Source organism: Myotis yumanensis, unplaced genomic scaffold, assembly GCF_028538775.1.
Source record: "Myotis yumanensis isolate MYYU_CA2020_CCGP unplaced genomic scaffold, mMyoYum1.0.hap1 SCAF_20, whole genome shotgun sequence".
In the NCBI taxonomy this organism is placed as follows: Eukaryota; Metazoa; Chordata; class Mammalia; order Chiroptera; family Vespertilionidae; genus Myotis; species Myotis yumanensis.
In genome coordinates this window covers 7,042,457-7,062,453 of record NW_027223771.1, presented here as the reverse complement: position 1 = coordinate 7,062,453, position 19,997 = coordinate 7,042,457, and the positions used below count along the sequence as shown (strand labels likewise).

The following is a 19,997-nucleotide window of genomic DNA, read 5'->3' as shown; positions in this document are numbered from 1 at the left end:
ATCCACTAATAATCCCCAAATTGCAGTTCAATTTAAAATTACAAGCTTCGGATGCCCTATGTTCCCTTTCCACACATGATACCAGCGTGCCCTGGTCCCTCTCCCACTAATTCTTTCTGCAAACCCTTGACACTCTTGGAGGCACAAACAAACGGAGCCACTTTGGGGACCGTTTGGGGTGTTCAGGAGACGCTAATCAACATGCAAATCAGACCATCCGTGAACCTTCAAGCAACGTGGTCTCTAGGAGGCATTGCTTTTATTGCAGACACTAACACCTCTGCTTTTTCTCCAGCCTTTTTTTCCTACCTCCAAGAACCTAGAGAACATTCTGCAGTGAAAATGTCACAGTGACACTCCTGTTCTGAAACTCTGAAAATGTACTTATTTTTATACTCTCAGACCTATCTACCGCTCAGAAAGGTCTTCCCAGTTATTCCCCTCGATGTAGGCGTGGAAGGGACAGGCCTGGTGCAGACAAGTGAGTAGTTATGAGGCAGTATGATGGAATCACGTGTGAGGTGAGCATGGAGGAAGGTTCTTAAATGTAGTTCTTTTTAAAAAAAAATATATATTTTTATTGATTTCAGAGATGAAGGAGGAGAGAGAGAGGAACATCAATGATAGAGAGAATCATTGATCAGCTGCCTCCTGCACACCCCACGCTGTGGACCCAGCCCGCAACCCGGGCACGTGCCCTGACTGGGAATTGGATCATGACCTCCTGGTTCATAGGTCGACGCTCAACCACTGAGCCACGCCAGCTGGGCTTAAATGTAGCTCTTAAAATCACTGAATCATGATATCTGTTTGCAGCTGTGTAAATAGAAATGGCAGCTCAGAGAACCCCACAAGTGGGATGATCAGTTGAGGCGTTCCCTTGTTTAAAGAGATGTCCATTCCTTGCAGCCTTGGGAAGCCCGATCCCGTTGGCACCCAGCTTGGTCCTTTGGCAACCTGGGCTGCTTAAGGCAGGCATTCCTCTTCCTGGACCATGTCCATGCTTGGGCAGCGCTCATACAGCGGCATGCCCTTGTCAGGTTGCCATGGAGACTGACCCTGAGGCCTTCAAAATTGATTGGTATTTATTGGGGATCTGCAGTTTTCTAGATGCTGTGACTAAGAAAGACAGAGAGAGAGAGAGAGAGAGAGGAAGGGAGAGAGACAGAGAAAGGGAGACAGACAGACAGGCATGGGCTGCACCCTGCCCTCCCTCATTCGTGGGCTGTTGGGAGGATAGCTTTCTGTAACAGAGAGGTAAAGACCCTGGCGAAATGAATGGGAAGGTTTTTTCCCCTTCTAATAACATTGTGGTGGTGGTGTTTTTATTTCTGATTATAAAAGTAATTCATGGTCACAGTAGAAAATCTGTTGAAATCCAGAAAAGCACACAAACACGTAAATTATCCGATCATCCCTCACCCAGAGCACTTTTATCATTTGCAGCTTCCTGCCCTCTGAGCTTTTCCTAGTACATATTCCATTATTTACCACAATCGAGCCATTCTGCCTGCACCTGCACACTTACATTATGCTGCTACTTCCTTTTTCATAGGAGTGTTTGCATGTGCCATTTAACGAATCTTTTGCAACATAAACATTTTTGTGTCGGTGATATATTCAACACACACACACACACACACACACACGTGCAAATTGTACACAAATGTTCATAGTAGCATTTTTCAGAATACCCACAAAGTAGAAACAGCCCAAATGTGTATCAGCTGATGAATGAGTGGATGAACAATCTATGGTGCACACATGATGGAAGACTACTCAGTAATAAGAAGCAGTGAGGTGCTGCTGCATGCTGCCACATGGGCGGACGTCAGAAACAGTAGGCACAGCGAGAGAAGCCAGAGCCAAAGGAGCCACTACGAGAGAACTTCCTCATTCTCTTGTAGCGATACATACTATTCCATTGATTGGTGTATCCAGATACATTTAATTGCTTTACAGTATTTTGCTCTTGTGTATAATTGCCGTGGGTGGAACCTGAATAATATTTTTTCAGATAATTTTTAAAATGTATATTTTTTTATTGACTTCAGAGCAGAAGGGAGAGGGAGAGAGAGATAGAAACATTAATGAGAGAGAATCATTGATCAGCTGCCTCCTACTGGGAATCGAGTCCACAACCCGGGCATGTGCCCTGACCAGGAGTTGAACCATGACCTCCTGGTTTCTAGGTCAATGCTCGACCACTGAGCCACGCTGGCCGGGCCTAAATATAATATTAATACAGGGCCAGGTAACTCCCATGGGTGATTTGGCCAGAGCCTTACTGATTTTTTTAGGGCTGGGGATTCTGAGCTGTCTAGTCCAGAAATGTTAATGGCATTCTGAATGGAGCTGCTAAGCTTGTGGGTTGTACAGACGACTAACCAAGCATGGCCCTTGACTTTCTCAAGGTCAGAGCGAGGGTCGGGAGGCATGGCCGATGCATACCGACCTCCCGCCCTGGCCTTTAAGCAGGCGGCCTCCCAGGAATGCGTTGATTGGGGCATAGCCATAGCGAGTGACGCTGGTGTAAAAAGGCCACAGACAATTCAGAGCGAGGCATTTGCAGCCAACCCTTGATCTGGGCTCCAGGCGGAGGAGGGGCCCACCCTGGAGGGAAGTCAGCAGCTAGAGCAAATAGAAGGGAATAGCAGTGGAAAGAAGATGGGCGGGGGGCGGGAGGGGTGGTTGGTCATGAGATTATCCAAACTGGCAGCTTTGGAGGCCAAGGGATAGCGGTGTTTTCTCTCTTGGAGTGCTCAGTGGTGGCAGCAGAGCCCATGTTCAGGGTTCCAACATGCCTCCTCCTTTTTTTCTCTAAAAGAGCCCTTAGAGCCCAGGCGGTGTGGCTCAGTGGTTGAGCATCGACCTATGAACCAGGAGGTCATGGTTCAATTTCCGATCAGGGCACATGCCAGAGTTGCAGGCTCCATCCCTAGTAGGGGGCGTGCAGGAGGCAGCCAATCCATGATTCTCTTATCATTGATGTTTCTCTCACTCTCCCTCTCCCTTTCTCTCTGAAATCAATAAAAAATATACTTAAAAGGGCCCTTAGTGTCCTTCTGGGGGGACCGTGGGATAGAAGCTGACCAGGCAAGAGACATTTACCCTCCCCTCTTCCGTCTTCCTGGGCTGTGTCTGCTGGAGACCAGGACCCGGGGAAAGGCAAGACGCGTGGACCACACAGCAGATGACGCAGAAGGAACCCAGACATCCTGGGCACAGACAGGCATAAGGGGGCGGCATGAAGGATTCAGATCCGCAGGCAACCGAGGAGGGGAAAATCGGGCCTGGGAGGAGCAATGAAGTCGAGACCAATAGTGCAATTAGGTTGTGTCGCTTCCCACGGCCCAGGCAAGCTGTTGTTGGTCATCTGTCAGAGGCGGCTGCCAAGGTGCCATGTGTGTTCCAGGATCCCTGGGGGCTGGTCCTTCCTGGCTGCCAGGTGAGGGCGGGGCCATGGCCGCCAGCCCTGGAAGCCCACTCAGGCGTGTGTGGCCACCGTCGGAGGCTCTGGCATCTCCTGGAAGCCAGGGCGCTGGGAATGAAGGAAGTACAGGGTGGAAGGGACTCTGAGCTCCCGCTCTCCTCCCTCCTGGCAGTGACTGCTGAGAAGCCGCTGTGAGTGAGTGGAGCAGGAGTTTGCTGGTGAAGGCCAGGCCAGAGGGAGGCCTGGTGCCCTCACCCACTCACCTGTGCCCATTTACTGCTCATTCCGTGCCCGTGGCAGGGAGTGGGGCTCGCAGACAGCACAGTGCAGCCAGACCTGTCACCATAGCCACTCAGAGCTGGCTCACTTCCTGCCTGGCCTCACCCCCACCCGCCTCCTGTTCCTGCTGCCGCTGGGAGTCAGTCTGCAGATCTGCTAACGCCACAGCGCCCGGCACGGTGGCTGCCGGATAAATAGCTGTTCAGTTTTCAAAAGTTGTTAACCAAGCCCTTCATTAAATCCTTCTTTCCTTTTGAAGATCTCGTAGGAATGAGTGTTTCCCCTTTCCCTGGAAGTTCACCCACACGATCGACCCACCGACTGAGGGTTTTTTATGCCTCAGTGGCACACATTCTCTTAACGACAGTCAGTGACTTAATGACTGTTTAAACATCCTGCAACGTGCCGGGCTGTGCATCCGGGTGCCAAAGATGGTTCAGATCTGGCCGCGGCTATAGGCACAGTGAAGTCACACGCAGCATTGCGATAAACACCTGTGTGTCTGGGATTCCAGAATCCTGATCATACCTGTGTCGGATGATACGTGAGCATCCCTCCTGCTATGCAAGACAGCTAGTGTCGCGAGAGCTCAGGGAAGCCTTGGCCAGGCCCTGAAGGACAAGGTGCACCTATGTTGAGTGAGGACTAAGAAAAAGCCAGGGTGGTTGGGGCCTCAGGCGATCCGTGACTTGTGACCAGTGGGTCAGGGAGGGAAGTGGTAAGAGGGTGAAGGCTTGGGAACGCGTAGGGAGCGGAGGTCGGCAGATGGCACGGGAGAAGGTAAACTGGTGCCCATTGGTGATGAAGGGGGCGCGGGAATTTCCAGGGCAGGTGGGGCACGCACTGCTTTTCATGAGGCTGAGGAAACCTTGTCCTGGAGGTGACATGTCAGTGGGGAGGACAGAGGGAAACACTGGATTCAAAATTGGGTGGAAGAAACAGGCCATGCAAGCTTGGGTGGAGGGGTTGACCTTGGCATAAAGAACTATCAATTCATCTAAGGCAGCGGTTCTCAACCTGTGGGTCGCGACCCTTTCACAGGGGTCGCCTAAGACAATCAGAAAACACATGTATAATTACATATTGTTTTTGTGATGAGTCACTATGCTTTAATTATGTTCAATTTGTAACTATGAAATTGGGGGTCACCACAACCTGAGGAACTGTATTAAAGGGTCGCGGCATTAGGAAGGTTGAGAACCACTGATCTAAGGCAACAGGGGAAGATAAAAAGGAGGTGGGTAGATCGGGAGAGAAAGGGAATTAAGGTCATTTCCTTCTGTTTCCTTCTCGAATAGAGAACAGAGTCCTGAGAGTGAGTCAGTGTACCTGTTGTCCCCTTGGAAGGAGGTCCCAGGCCAGTCTTGCTTAGGAAGGGGTCCAGGTATGGATGACCTTTCACTCCTCAAAGAGGCCGACGACGCTCCCTGTTCCCACTGGGAGTCTGGGTGGATCTCAGTTTCTCCGCACATTTTACCGGGGTCTGCTCCTCGCGTGGCCTGGCGGCGTGCCGCCCGGGAAGTGTAGCTGGCCAACTCCTGCATCCTCAGTGCCCCGTCCCGCTGAGAAATGAACTTGGCAGCCATGGCAGAATGTGGCGGCCCCGTTGCCCCACACCCAGCCTGCGCCCCAGAGCCTGAGTGCGCCCCACACCTTGCCTGTCCCTCGCCATCACCTTCGGAAGAGGTTCCTGGAGGCCACCTGATTGCCAAGGAAGCTGAGGCCTTCTCAGTGGGTGATGGGCCCTTTTGGGTTCGGTGAGTTAGTGCTGCGCTGAAGCCCTCATCTGAGGGCAGGGCCTCAGGTGGAGGAGAAATCAGGATTTCAGGGGAGATGGAGAGCCTGAGGGCCTGGTTTTCAGTGGCCTTGTCACTCCCGTGTTCGCTGTTGGACTCTGTGCTCGTAGGACCGCGGTCTTCCACTCGGTATGAACTCAGAGCTGCGACTGCCCTGCTGCGGGCGCTGCCCCGGTTTAGTCATCGCTCTGTCTCCTTGGCTTCTGATTCAGTTCTGCTGAAGCTGCAGCCACCCCGGCCGGTGCCGGATCGCCTCAGTGTTTTCGGAGTCACTGGGGCCGATGGGATAATGATGATAAACCCGCCACGGCCGTCCCTCATCTGTCCAACTAATAGCGCTGAGCTGCTGGGGCGCGGCTCTGACAGACACAGACCAGCTCTCCCGACGCGTGCGTTCCACGGGGAGACCGGCTGGTGAACAGACAGGAGTCGGTGAGACAGCGACCCGATGGCAGCAGGCTCTCCATGAACATTCCCTCGGTGCCCTGTGATGGAAACGGGCCTGTCGGTGGGACAGTTGTAGAGCGGGCATTGGTTCGGGGCCAGGTGGTGGCTGCTGTCTAGACGTGAAGTGGCACTGAACTCGGAAAGTGTGGGAAGAGAAGGAAGAGCAGTGGGTGGAGTGGAGGGCGGTGGAGGAGGGGCTGCGGATGACGTGGGGGTGGCGGCTGGATCAGATCCTGTAAGCAGAGATGAAGCAGGTTCGGCGTTCTGTCTAAGCTCAGATTTGAACTAGGGGAGAAACATCAAGGTTCCTACTTTACTTTTTTAGAATATTTTTTTATTGACTTCAGAGAGGGAGGGAGAGAGAAACATCAATGATGAGAGAGAATCATTGATTGGCTGCCTCCTGCACACCCCCTACTGGGGATCGAGCCCACAACCCGGGCATGTGCCCTGACCGGGAATCGAACCATGACCTCCTGATGCATAGGTTGACGCTCAACCACTGAGCACACTGGCCGGGCTCCTACTTTGCTTTTTATTAAAGATGAGCCTGGCTGACTGGCCATGTTCCAGAGCCGGGGGTGAGGGATGGAGTGGAAGGGGCGGGCTGGGAGCTCAGGTAGGAGACCCCTGCCCAGTGAGAGCTCCTTGTGGCCGGGATGCCGATGGTCACAGCACTTCTCAGCCCCGCGGGACCAGGAAACTGCAGTCTTGAGGTTCACGCTCCCCCTGCCACACCCCTGGGAAATCTATGGCCCCAGAGTTGCTCATGAGAAATGAAAGGACTCACAGAGAAATCATACCCCTTAGGATCCCTGTGCCTGTCGGGGGACATAGGAATACACGTCTAGGTGGTTATATTCATTAATCTGTTTATTTCCAACCTCCACTGAACTGAAACGGAGGGACAGCACCGGGTGAGGAGCACGCCTGCCTCTCCCGCGTGCTAAGTCGGTGACGAGGGCAGGGCACAGATCGCTTGCCGAGCCCCGTTCTGTGGGAAGCTGTTGTAGGGTGTCGCCTTACTTTAGTCAGATATTTATCAAGGGGTTGTGCTCTATTGCAGATAACTTTCTCTCCCCCCCCCCCCCCACCCCATGTTTGGTCTTCATTCCAAATATTTAATTTCTTCCTGCTTTTATAACTTGGATTTCCTAAATCATTCTGCCCAAGTCATGACCTGCAGGCACTGGAGAATCACACGTGTTTGCTCCAGTATCTCACAGACACGGAAACGTTACACAGGATGGCATCCATGTGCCATTGACACGGGACACATTTGCAGGCCGGGCCTCAGCTGCCTGGTTCCTAGGACTCTGTGCTTTCTGTGCTGAAAGTGAGAAAACGGCTAAGTTCCCAGAGAAGAGACACAGAGAGAAAGGACCCGCTCATAGGGTAAAAGAGGTCAATGTCTTACGTCACAGAGTTTTTTTGGCTGCAATCCGTGGGGCCAGGAGGGGCTGTGCTCAGAGGCAGGCCTCAGAGAGCTGGCGGGAGCCGGACAGCAGCCCCGGCCTGTGGGCCCAGCTTTGCACCGTGGAGGTTTGAGGAGCTTTCACACCTGCCTGGCGAGTCTGCAATGGTCTATTAGAGAGAGAGAGAGAGAGAGAGAGAGAGAGAGAGGATTGGACAGGAGCAGAGCAGCTGCAGAAGGCAGCAAAAAGCAGGCCAGAGGTGAAGGCCAACCACCTACATAGAAAAGGGGTAGATGGGCAAGGAGGTTAGAAAGATGAAAGGGGTGTGTAAGGGCCAGGAGAGTGAGTGGAGATGGCTTAGGGTGGAGGCGGCCACAGCAGATAGAAGGTATATAGTTGTCTCCACATCAAGCAATCATCTCCTTTGGAAAACGAGGGGAGGAGTCTCCAAGGCCGGCGGACAGTGGGATCTGGGGCCCCTATGGGGGTGGGAGCACGGTTTCTTGCAGGGCTCCTAAGGGTATTTTCTATAGATTCCTAAGGCAGGTGCCCCCGAGGCCCCATCTTGATGTCTCGGAAGCTGCCCGAGGGTGTCCAGCCCTTACAAGGAGAGGTGGCTACTTGTCACCGACACGAGTCTAGTGATGTCCAGTGAGGCCTTCTCTCCTGTCCCGATTCTCCACTAAGTCCCGATAGACCCTTGACCTCTTGACCCCAACTTCTGGCATCTTCCTTCTGGAGAGAAAAAAATGTTGACAATAGTCAAAGCCCAGACTTCCCTGTGGCTCTGTTTCTTTTGGCACCAGGAGAGCTAGAAAGAATGCTCTTCTGATCTGAGGCCCCATGGAAGGGTTTGTAGTGGGTGCCCACGAGGCAGCAAACTTGGAACCTGGTGAACCCGAATAGACCTCTCTGAGCTGCCAAGCCTTCGGGGGGTTCCAGAGGCGGGGGGGAGGGGCACCCAGAATCCCACCGGTTTTGACTTTTTTTTTTTTAAAGAATAATAGAGTAGGGGGAGGTTCAGGAGACGGGCCAGGAAACATGGGCCCGTGCGTGGAACATCTGGTGTGGGGGGCTCTGGGAAGTCCGCTCCGAGGATGTGGTGGGAAAACACCTGGCAGAGGGAGGGAGGCTGGATCCGGGATCCGGGAGGCTGTGCGGAACGACTGTCGGCCGTGCCAAGTTCAGGCTGCCCACGCCCAGGGCCTGCGTGGCCCAGGCCCACTGGCTCGGACCTCTGACCTTGGACCCCATCAGACACAGAGCTGAAGAGAGTGAGGACCAGAGCAGGGCTGAGAGAGGGTGGCCAGGGGCGGGGGAGGGGCTTGGGGGAGGCCTGGCAGGTGTCTGAGCTGCAGGAGTGGGAGCTGGAAACAGGAACATCCTCCCTGGAAGAGGCCCAGCTGCGGACTCCCCGCTGCTCCTCTGCAGCCTGGGAGTGTGATACCCCGAGGCCGGGGCGAGGGAGCCTGTCTGGGAGTGACGGGCGGGCACACGGTGAGCAGGCAGCAGAGCGGTTTGTGCCGATGGGGCTGGAAGGGATGTGTATGTGCTGAGCTGGGAGGAGGGAAGGAGCTGGAGGCCCCATAAAGCAGCCACACTCCCCGCCTCAATGTCTGTTACAGAAAAGCGGTAATGCTGGCCATTGCCCATGCCCTTGGCTCCCCCGAGGCAGCGCGCTGTGTAGAGCCTGTTTTCCCCGAGCCACTCTGGGGCGGGTCGAGGTTACGCTGGGGAACAGCAGAGTGAGCGGAGGTGGTCCTGCTGCGCCTGTGTTTGCATTAGGAGTAGACGTTCTGAGGAGAGAGCAAGATCTTTTAAAGAAGGTCGGGAGAATGTGGGGTTAGAGCTGATCTTGGGGTGTGGGTTGATGCCTCCTGGTGAAAGTGGGAAGGGACTCCAGATGGAGGAATGGGGGTGAACCCCCGACAGTGAATGACCAGTCTGTCCGTCTGCTGTCCCTGTTCTGTGCACTTATGTAAGGAATTTACCAGGAGGGAGCCTGCTGATTTGGGCCAGAGCTCTCAAATATCAGAGCGAAGAGTAAAGACTAAGAACTAAGACTAACAACGGCCCCAAAGGCATGGACACCGTAGCTGATGTGTATGGGGTACCTACTGTGTGCCCTTGTGCTGTTCTAAGCATTTAATACCTTTTTAAAAAATAGATTTTTACTGATTTCAGAGAGGAAGGGAGAGGGAGATAGAGATAGAAATGATGAGAGAGGATCATTGATCGGCTGCCTCCTGCACGCCCCCTACTGGGGATCGAGCCTGCAACCTGTGCCCTGACCGGGAATCAAGCTGTGACCTCCTGGTTCATAGGTTGACGCTCATCCACTGAGCCATGCCAGCTGGGCAGCATTTAATACCTCTTAGTGCATTTAAGGGCACCGCACCTCCATGCACTGGGTGCCTTTTTTAAGTCTCCATTTTACAGGTGAGGAAGCTGAGGCACAGAGAGATGAAGCCGTCAGGGTGGACCGTCGAAGGCTGGAGTAGTGGGTGGGTGGCAGGAGGAGCTGGCGAGTTCCTCTGTGAACCTTCATGGTCATTCGGTCACTCGGGTGCTTCGTATGCTTCCTGGACACACATGACATCATCGAACCCTCAGGACAGTTCAGTGAGATGGACATTTTCTAACATCGCTCCTGACAACATCTGGGCTTGAGTCTGGTGCAGTGAATTGTCCAATGCTGCTCCTCAGGTGTGTCCCGTGTGAGGTTACACCCAGAGCCGCGCCCTTCCTCACTGCCCTGCTATGGTCCTGGCGTGGACTTACCAGGCACGTGGATGGATGAATGACTGAGAACTCCTTCTCGTCCTTTCTTCTCTGTGTGTTTGCTTTTCTACATTTTGGTGTGTTGCTGCCTCTGACTACACAGGTCTCTGAGGGGCTGTTTCCTGTTGGAGCCACGGTAGCTGGTGGTGGTCAAGGCCAATGGGTGATTCTGGTCTGGGTCAGCCCTCTGGTCCACCCTGTGTCTCTCATAGGCATTCCTGCTCTCTGTCCTCCTGGGTGAAGCCCCGAGCTCCACAGCTGGAAGAAACCACCGTGAACATGCTAAGCTCTGGGTTTGCTGGTGAGGAACCATGATGCCACCAGCCAGCCTTGGGGGACAGAGACAGACGCAGGGGAAGGGCCTCCGGGGAGCCTGGGGTGCAGAGGGAGCCCCTTGCATGGGCGTTTGGAGTGAGAGTGTGTCCCCGTCAAGTTGGAAAGGAAGCATGCAGGCCGGGAGAGGCGGGGCCGGGGAGCCGGCAGGTTGTTGGAGGGACAGGATCATAGCTGGAGCATGAGCTTCATCACTCAGCACCTAGCGTCTCACTTCCAGATGCTCCCCAGGAGGCTTGCTCTGCACTCCGGCTCAGACAGTCAGCGCTTGATGAGAGCCAGAGGGGTCCCCTCGCCACGCAAGGGCTCATGCGACGCGGAGACAAAGGAAGCGGGCGTGTGATGTCAGGGGCTCTGTGTCAGCAAACGTCTGAGCTCAAGATGGAGCTCCCAGAGGCAGCACCTGGGGCAGGGACACGTCGGAACTTCGTAGCCTCTTCCTCTGAACTCGTGTCAGGAAACGTGAGCTGGAAGTCGCCCCAGAACAGACCGTCCTCTGCTGATCCTCTTTCTCCGCCGCTCCCAGCAACAGCGGGGTCTCCTGTTTGCTTATTCAATGCGTGGGAACACGTGTCTCCATCCTTGATCGTGACCTCCATCCTGGGCATGACCTCCAAGGGTGCACGCGTGCCCTGGAGTGGAGACCTGGCGTTGGCCGAGCCGTGTCAGACGCAGACCTCAGAGGCACTCTGTGTAGGGGTCTGAGTGGCAGAGACTGAGGGTCAGATGCGGTCAGATGCTGGTCTCAGCTGCATGGTTCCGTGTGATCCCGATTTGGGGGCCAGTCTTGGAGCCGAGACATAAATAAGGCTGCTCTTTGGAGCTTCCTGGACCCTTTCCCATTCTCACTCCTCTTTTCTCCTCCCCTCCCTCTCTGGAGTGCTCTTCATGCTCCAGTTGGGAGCGGTGCTTAGGGGGGAGTTCTAATCCATCCACCCACCCATCCAGTATTTAGTGAGGGCCTGCTGCGTACTGGGCTCTGTGCTAGGCCCAGTGTACAAGCTCAGTAACACGTGGCGCTGGCCTTTGGCTTGAGCAGCTGCCAACACCCTCTAGAGCCCCTTCGCAAAGCCATCAAATTCTGGAAATAATGGGGGGAGCCCCAGTCCAGCAGGAGGGCCTTGGGGTGGGACCCGGGCTGGCCAGCAGGAACATTGGGTGTGTGGGCCGTCCTGAGTTTCTTCACCCGGGACAGGGACAGTGCCCAACCGCACTGGTGTTCATTCAACCTAGATTTTTTCCCCACGTCATTGTTACCCCCATTTAGTTAGTAACTGGGACACATTTTTATTGATTTTTTAAAATATATCTTATTGATTTTTTACAGAGAGAAAGGGAGAGAGACCGATGAGAGAGAAACATCGATCAGCTGCCTCCTGCACACCTCCTACTGGGGATGTGCCCGCAACCCAGGTACATGCCCTTGACCGGAATCGAACCTGGGACCTTTCAGTCCGTAGGCCGAGGCTCTATCCACTGAGCCAAACCAGTTTCGACTGATTTTTTTTTTGAGAGAGAGAGAGAGAAACATTGCTTTGTTGTTTCACCTATTGATGCATTCATTGGTTGCTTCTTGTATGTGCCCTGACTGGAGATCGAACCCACAACCTTGGGTATCAGGATGATCCTCTAACCAACTGGGCTACCAGCCAGGGCCCGGGGACCCATTTTAAATTCTTGACCTCCAAGCTCTGCAGAGTTCTATCCTTTGAAATGTCTCCTCCTAGAAAACCCTGGACCTGAGCTGAGGGCAACCCCCTATTTCCATAACCTGTAAGTCACCCCAGGGGGGGCTTAGCAAGCACCGCTCCTGGGACAGGGAGCCAGGCTCTGCTCTGTCCAGGGGCAGGGGGAGCGGCTGGGTTGGCCGCAGGCTTCTCCACAGGGTCTGTGCCGTCCAGGGGCGCCCTTACCTGGTCACGCTCTGACACAATACCCAAGGGGAAACCAGTTCCGCGTGCCACCGGGGCATGAGGCGAGACAGAGCCAGTGGGGCCGTGAGAAGGTGCGAGGGCAGGAGGAATTCCTACCCCCAGCCGGGGCGGGGCCGGCCCTCTCAGCGGCCTCCTGCCCCTCACAGACCCGGCCCCGGCCCTCCGTCTCCCCCCTGCCACTTCAAACCCTCAGTCGGAGCTCTGGGAATGTTGTTCTTTCCCGTTTAAAGACATTCCACTTCATGTGTAATTAAATGTGTGGGATTGAATTAATGTTTTCTCCTGAGCGAGTTTGGCAGCCCGAGACCCGAGGGTCTGGCTAGTGTAAAGCAAACACACACTTCTCCGAGACCCTCCCTTCCTCTCCCTGTTCCCTCTCTTCTGCCAAGAATCTCCCCCCTCCTTCGTTCGCCCAGACATCCTCAGGCCTCGCCTTGTGATGGGAGGGCTCCTGAGGCTGTGCAGACCCTCCGTTCTTCCGTGGGTGCTGGGGTCTTCGTTGATCTCTTTGGGTGCCATCCTCCTCTCCAGAAGGCATCCTCTCTGCGCTTGGTGAGCTCCGGTGGCGATGGCCAAGGGAGGCAGGAAGTTCCGTGGGAAGTGACTTTCTCTCTGTCCTTGTAGATGAGTTTGGTTCCCGCCAAGGACTGCTGCCGGGAGGAGGTGCCCTGGCCAGGGAGGCTGGCGTGGAGGAGGGCAGGGTGGCACGGTCTGCTCAGGCTGGACCTCAGAGTCCCGTGGGCCACTGCTGACATCTGGGGGCCTTGGGCAAAGTACTCCATCACCTTCAACTTCAGCCTTCACAGCTGTGGCGCTTGGGGTAGCGACACACTGTGTTTAAGAGAGTCGAGAAGATGAATGAGGCAGTTCATGGTGAGAGCTGAGCCTGGTGCCTGGCTCGGGGAACCTGCTCACTCGGTGGCAGTTATTTTGTTATTAATAAGGACACTATGGCCTGGGAGGTGTGGCTCAGTGGTTGAGCATCGACCAATGAACCAGGAGGTGACGGTTTGATTCCTGGTCAGGGCACATGCCCGAGTTGTGGACTCGATCCCCAGTAGGGGGCGAACAGGAGGCAGCCGATGGATAGTTCTCTCTCATCACTGATGTTTCTCTCTCTCCCTCCCTCTCCCTTTCTCTCTGAAATCAATATTTTTTATAAAAAGGGCACCAGGGGACAATGACAAGGTGAAACAGGCAAGCCCAGAGGAAGGTAGAGTTGATGGGGAAATATCTGAGCGGTCTCAGCAAGGAGGTGGGGACCCACCTCAAGACGGGGAGTTACAGTGGTCCAGGGACGAGGGGAAGGTGAGAGCTTAGGAGAGCCTGTGGGGATGAGGGGAGAGAGCACCTGGCCAGCCGTAGGGATGCCGGGAGGGCCCGCATCTGGTCCCTGCGGGGGCAGCCTTCAGGGGAGGACCAGCTCAGGGCTGCCGCACGCATAGCCTCGTGGGACAGTCACCCGTCAGAGCTGCAGGACCGCCAGGGACCAGCTGCTACGGCGTCCTGGGCCTGCCTGCGGGAGCGGGCGGCTGTGGGGACTGACGCTGCTGCCTCACGTACGGCTGAGTCCTACCCGCCATTTTTTATAGTCGCCGACGCTGGGAAAGCTGGTTTCTCTGCTGGTCAGTAGCCGTCTCTGGCAGGTGGCTGTCTCTGGCTTGATGGCTTCATCCCATTGTCTGACCGACGTCCTCCCGTACCTGCTTTGACCTCTGAAGGGGGAGGAGGTGGGACATGGCGGTGACAGGCTTGGACAGGCTGTGTAGGACCCCTTGAGTCGGAGCTGGTTCCCCTCTTGTTTTTTTATTTTTATGATTTCAGAGAGGAAGGGAGAGGGAGAGAGAGAGAGAGAGAGAGAGACATCAATGATGAGAGAGAATCATGGATCGGCTGCCTCCTGCAGGCCCCACACTGGGGATCAAGCGCACAGCCCAGACATATTCCCTGACGGGGAATTGAACAGTGACACTCAACCACTGAACCACACCGGCCGGGTGCTGGCTCCCCTCTGAGGAACCTCAGGCCACTTTATTTCCAGGGAATATCACCGTCCTTGTCTAAGGTTCTTTCCAAGCCACCATTTTGTTCACAGGTACATTTATCTCCTAGTTTAAACGAAAATAGCGCAGAAAGGAAGGAAACCTACTTGTGTTAAATGCCCATTGTGTTTCAGATACTTCCTATTATCTGTTATCTAAAAGTCGTAAGTCCATCCTCTGAACAGCTCTGTCCACAGATACTCATGTTCCCAGGAACCGAGTTGGAGGGAGGATACGGTGCAGGGTCAGGATTTGAACACAGACCTGTCTCTTTCCCCAAGTCCTCACTCATTCAGTAATACCGTTTTGTGGGGGTGTTATGTCTCCTCTTCATTGCTGGTCAGCAGGACTGAGTGATTTCTGCCTGTCACACTTCCATCTTCTAAGAACATAGAAGTGAGGCCCACAGTGGTCACCTGTGTCTCTGGCCACGTCTGTCTGTCCAGTGGGTTGACCTGTGCAGGTCACAGAAGGTGCTGCAGGTAAACAGAGGTAGGAGAGGGGGTGACCCCAGCTTGCCCTCTGACCTCTCAGGGCTCCGAGGTCTGCTGTACAGAGGTGGCTGGTGGCATCTCGGGTTAGCGACCCTGCCCTCGGCCAGGCTTGCTCCCGGCCTGGGCGACCTCCCAGGAGTGGCTCCCCCACACACAGAATCGCCATCTTGGCCCTCGGCTGGAGCGGTGACTGAGATGCAGAAATTCTCCTTCTGTATTTGTCCGATGAACCTGCTGTCCGATGGTGACGAGAAGCGCTCCCGTGGCTTCCTCCGGGGGAAGGCAGTCCGTGGCTCTCTTGCAAAAAGGAGTCTGGGAAAAGTCAGGCCCCAAAGTGCCTGAGACCCTTTCATTTCCCCGAGACGCCTCCTCCCTGTCTGCCGGGCCTGTTCTCGCTCCAGCCACCCCGCATCGCTGGAGACTGGGAGGCCTTCCCACGCCTGGGCTGTGCGGCCCCCTCTCCTCCTCCCCTACCAGTGTCCCGGCGTCTGAGCCCTGTGACCCAGACTCTGCTGGGCCAGCCAGCCGGGCAGTAAAAGGAGATTGATGTCCTCTCCTCCCAGGAAAATCCATCACTTCTAGCATGTGGGGCAGCTCGGAGCAGTACTGCGTGAGCTAAAAATAAGCGCAGAAAGAGGCCCGAATAGACGCTTGGACGTCAGAAAAGGAAACGGCCCACCCCAGCCTCTCCTCCCCGGGCCTCCAGGAAGGGCGCCCACCCTTCCCCTCTGGCAGATGCTGCACCAGAGTCCCAGGATGCGCAGGTGAGCAGCTGGGCAGGAGAAGCAGGGGAGACCGAGGGTTGAGCTGCTGTGGGCCGCGTCCTCTTGGTGGCCACAAAGAAGGAATTCACAGGACGTGCAGCCTCGGGTAATGGAAAGAACGCAGGCTCAGAGCCATGAGAAGAAGAAAGAGCCCTTCCTTAGCGGTGTTTTAGCTTGGGGACTTTGGAACGTTACCCCTGCCTCCATCTTTCCATCTGTGAAAGGGGCGCAATCACTCGCATCTCTCATGAGAATCCAAAGTTGAGCCAATGGTAGGATTGGGCACAAATGGATTCCCTTTACCCCCCTTCTTCCAAAGTTCAGGGAAAGCAGCTGCCGCAATGGTGGCCTGGGGTCCGGAGTCCTATTGGAGCCTCTTCCCCCCAGGGCTGGGCGGAAGTTCTCTCCTGGGGAGACTTACAATGGGATGGAGTTGGTTTTCACGTCCTAGTCCTCCTGCTGCCCCGCTCACATCTCCCCACCCCCGCGCGGCCCAAGCTCAGGGGTTGCTCTACAGACACTTGCCTCTGCTGCCAGTGAGCCCAGCCTTTTTATTCTGAGCTGCTGGGTGTTTCCACGTCTCTGAACGGGCTCCTCCCTGTGGAAGGATCCACCTGCAGGTGTGGGGCCGGCACTGGGGTCCGTGGGGGTGGGGGGGTCTGCTTCATGCTTGCCGAGAGCAGACAACTTTCTCGTCACGTGGTCACCTGCCCCCTGTTCCGTTCGGGCTCCTGGGCCCACAGTCAGCTGGCGTGTGTAAGGTCTGTAACCCTTGGCGTCCTCTGAGATACCAGTGCGTTCTGGTGTTTTCATGGCTGTTGGCGTTCTTTGGCAAGAAGGGGAAGCAAGGGCCAACTCAGGGGTCCCCAGCCGGTGGCTGAGACGGGGCCAGACTCCAGAGCATCAGCGTGTGCCCGGGCAGCCAAACCACTTGCTCCCACGGCTCCTCACCCGAGGGCCATCCCGGACCTGGTGGGGACACCAGGAGCTCTGGTAGGGAAGGAGAAATATATAGTCTATTCTGAAAGGAATCGCCAAAGCCAACCAAAACAGTGACCAAAGCCTCGAAGCCACACCCCTGTCCCTGTCCTGTGTCTCCTCAAACTCACGGGAACAGTCTACCGTGGGCCTCATTCTTCCACGGTCCTCTCTCGGCCAGGCCATTTGAGCCAGTCCTCTTTCCTTGCTCGGCCACGCTCTTCCTGACGCTGATACAGGCATTTAATGGGCGCCTGCCTGTTGAACAGGTAACGGAGAGGCCGGTGAGCAATTCCTGGCTCGCACCTTTCCTCACCGGCCACTTCTAGCGCAGCGGATCTCAACCTGTGGGTCGCGACCCCTTTGGCGGTCGAACGACCCTTTCACAGGGGTCGCCTAAGACCATCCTTCATATCAGATATTTACATGACGATTCATCACAGTAGCAACATTACAGTGATGAAGTAGCAACGAAAATAATTTTATGGTTGGGTCACAACATGAGGAACTGTATTTAAAGGGCCAGAAGGTTGAGAACCACTGTTCCAGCAGCGCCTTTCCACAGAGGTGGGGGGCTGAGGTCCCCTCCTGCTCCCCCGGGGAAGGCAGACTTTAACCCGGGCAAGCCCATTCTGTGCACAGACCCTGGTTCTGGGTTCTCTTTCTGGACTTGGCGTTCGTGATCTCATTGGTCTTTCCCTCCAAGGAGAGTATGTCAGGGAGAGGCTCCCCCAAATAGTACAAGCTGCCACGTGGCAGTCGTTATCTCAGTCGCGACCTTGTGTCGGGGTTGTGCCCGCCGTTATAACAAGAGCCAGCGTGTGTCCGCATGTGTGTGTGCAGGTGTGTCTGCCTGTAGTGTCTCCCGGCACTGGGCCGGGCTCTGCCTATGGACTAGCTCGCTTCATCGCCACAAAAGCTCAGCAAGGAAGGTGTTGGTGTTGATCCCATTACCCAGGCGAGGAAATCGAGGCTCTGGGGGGAAATAAGGATGCCAAGCTCAAGAAACGAGCAAAGAGGCGGAGCCAGAATTCAAACCCGACTCTGAAATACGCCAGAGAACTCACAATCCGCAGTGCAGCCTATGGACCCAGGGCACGTGGACCTCACCTGGGAGTCTGTTTGAAATGCAGGCGCTCAGGCCCCCTGCGCCGCGATCCGCCCCAAGTCCAGGGCATTCCCCGCACAGTCACCACAGCTCCTCCCCCAGAATCCTGTGCACACACTGGCGTGGGCTGTTTCCCAGCTGCGGTCTAGAGACCTAGGGGGGTGTCAGGCAGAGCTGGGATGTGATTCCGGCTCCGACTTCCACTCCACAGTGAGAAGCCGTCTCCCCGCCCAAGGCAGGGTGCTGCCCGAGCCTGCCTCGCCTGCCGCGGACTCGGAAGCGGGGCTCCCTGCTCTGGGCCCCGGTGCTCCCCCGCCCCGGGCCTCTAAGGAGGACAGCACTGACTCGGCCGCCCCTCTCTGTCCCTCCACAGACGTGCAGCACATCAAGAGGCGCGACATCGTGCTGAAGCGGGAGCTGGGCGAGGGCGCCTTTGGGAAGGTCTTCCTGGCCGAGTGCTACAACCTCAGCCCGACCAAGGACAAGATGCTGGTGGCCGTGAAGGTGAACCCCAGAACGTGTGGGGCCAGGAAGGTGGTGGTGGATGGTAGGGGGGGCGGCTGGGAGCATGAAGGAGAGGCTCCCTCCTCCACATGCCATCGGGCCCTTGCTCCAAGGTCAGTGAACTGTCCTTGGGACCCACACCCACTTCTTTGGCGTCAAAGCTCCAGAGCTGTCACACACACATAAGGAGCAGGTTTTGCCTGGGAAAGGCCCTGGTGTCATTCTGGACACCCGGGGCTCACTCCCGTCCCCAGGAGGGTGTCCCTCCTCCCTCCTCGGTGACCATTTCTCTGTGGAGAGTTGGGGGAGGGTGGGCTCGAGACGCCCTGGAGCCGCTGCTCAAGGGCACCAGCCATCACTGGGAACGGGAGAGGGGAGGGTGTCAGGTACTGAGCAGGGAGAGCAGTGAATGAGGGTGGAAAGGATTCTTAGTGCCCCCAAGGGATCCAGGGGCCGAGCCTAGAGGGCGCGTGCCTGAGGGTGACTGCCTGCTGGCAGCTGCGGGAGGGGTCTATTCACCGCAGGGCTTCTCCGTGCTGAGCCAGCTGTGCAGCTCTGCAGCTCGAGCCGCATCACCTGGAGCTGTAGCAAGCGCCTTTGCCCGCCCCCTGCGTCCTCCTGCAGTAAATCAATGTTGGACAGATCGCTGAACATGATTGGCATAAACAAGCGTCAAGCCCGGCTGGTGTGGCTCAATGGTTGAGCGTCGACCTATGAGCCAGGAGGTCGAGGTTCAATTCTGGGTCAGAGCGCAAGCCCGGGTTTCAGGCTTGATCCCCAGTAGGAGATGTACAGGAGGCAGCCAATCCATGATTCTTATCATTGATGTTTCTATCTCTCTCTCCCTGTCCCTTTCTCTCTGAAATCAATAAAAATAAATTTTCCAAAAAAAAAAAAAGTCAAGTAACCTCACCGATGCTGAGTAAACCAGTGGTGATGGCTGTTGTCCAGTAACGTTTTTAATAAAATGAGGCATTGTCTGCCAAACTCTGCTCTAGAAATAAATAAGGAAGCAGAGTGTTGCCCCGTGGAAGGTCAGTGGTGGTTGCTGCTGGACGTCCTGACAATGGACTTGGCTGTGGGTCTCATAGACCCGGGATGGTCAGACGAGACAGGGGTCTTCGCGTGGCTTGCACCAGGGATGTGGGAAGGTTTCTAATTTTATCCCTAAACTTAGAGTCTACGCTGCCCTGAATCCTAATTTATAGGATGACACTCATCCGCTGGGCACTGCAGCGCCGTCTGGGAACTGGCGAAGGAACGGAACATTTCTGGGCTCTGAGCAGGAAATGAAGTGATGGCCTGAAACCCTGGGAACTGATTCCCGCGCAGGGCCCGGCGTTGGGTAATGCAGAAAATGCGTTTCTGCTTTCCTCCCTTTGGAAGGCTTTCCTTCTCCCTTTGGGCCTGGGAACCCGGAGGAGATGGGGGCTCTGGGATGCCACACCCTTGGGTGCCCGTGGGCCCAGCGGTGGTGATGGTGACCATGACAACGGCATCTGACAGACAGTACTCACCAGGGTCCTGCTGTAGGTGACGTGTGCCGGTTCACGCTTCATTCTCACAACAAGCTCAGAGCCCGCCCGGTCACAGTCCCATCGTACAGAGGAGGACAGGGAGGCACCGAGGGACAGGGGGGCCAGTGGTGGAGCGAATTCACAGCCGGGCAACTCCTCTCCTCCACCCACG

The 19,997-nt window shown here is 55.6% G+C and overlaps 1 protein-coding gene across 3 annotated transcripts in view; it reads left to right on the top strand.

Moving 5' to 3' along the window:
* NTRK3 (neurotrophic receptor tyrosine kinase 3) overlaps positions 1-19,997 on the top strand; it is a 215,084-nt gene that overhangs the window by 155,610 nt on the left and 39,477 nt on the right. For all 3 annotated transcript variants that reach the window (XR_011469144.1, XM_070400435.1, XM_070400434.1), the window contains exon 14: positions 18,178-18,308. Coding sequence is in view for 2 of the 3 variants with exons in the window: in XM_070400435.1 (XP_070256536.1) it covers positions 18,178-18,308 (131 nt within the window). In the remaining variant the exon portion in view is untranslated. The remainder of the gene's footprint in view (positions 1-18,177; positions 18,309-19,997) is intronic.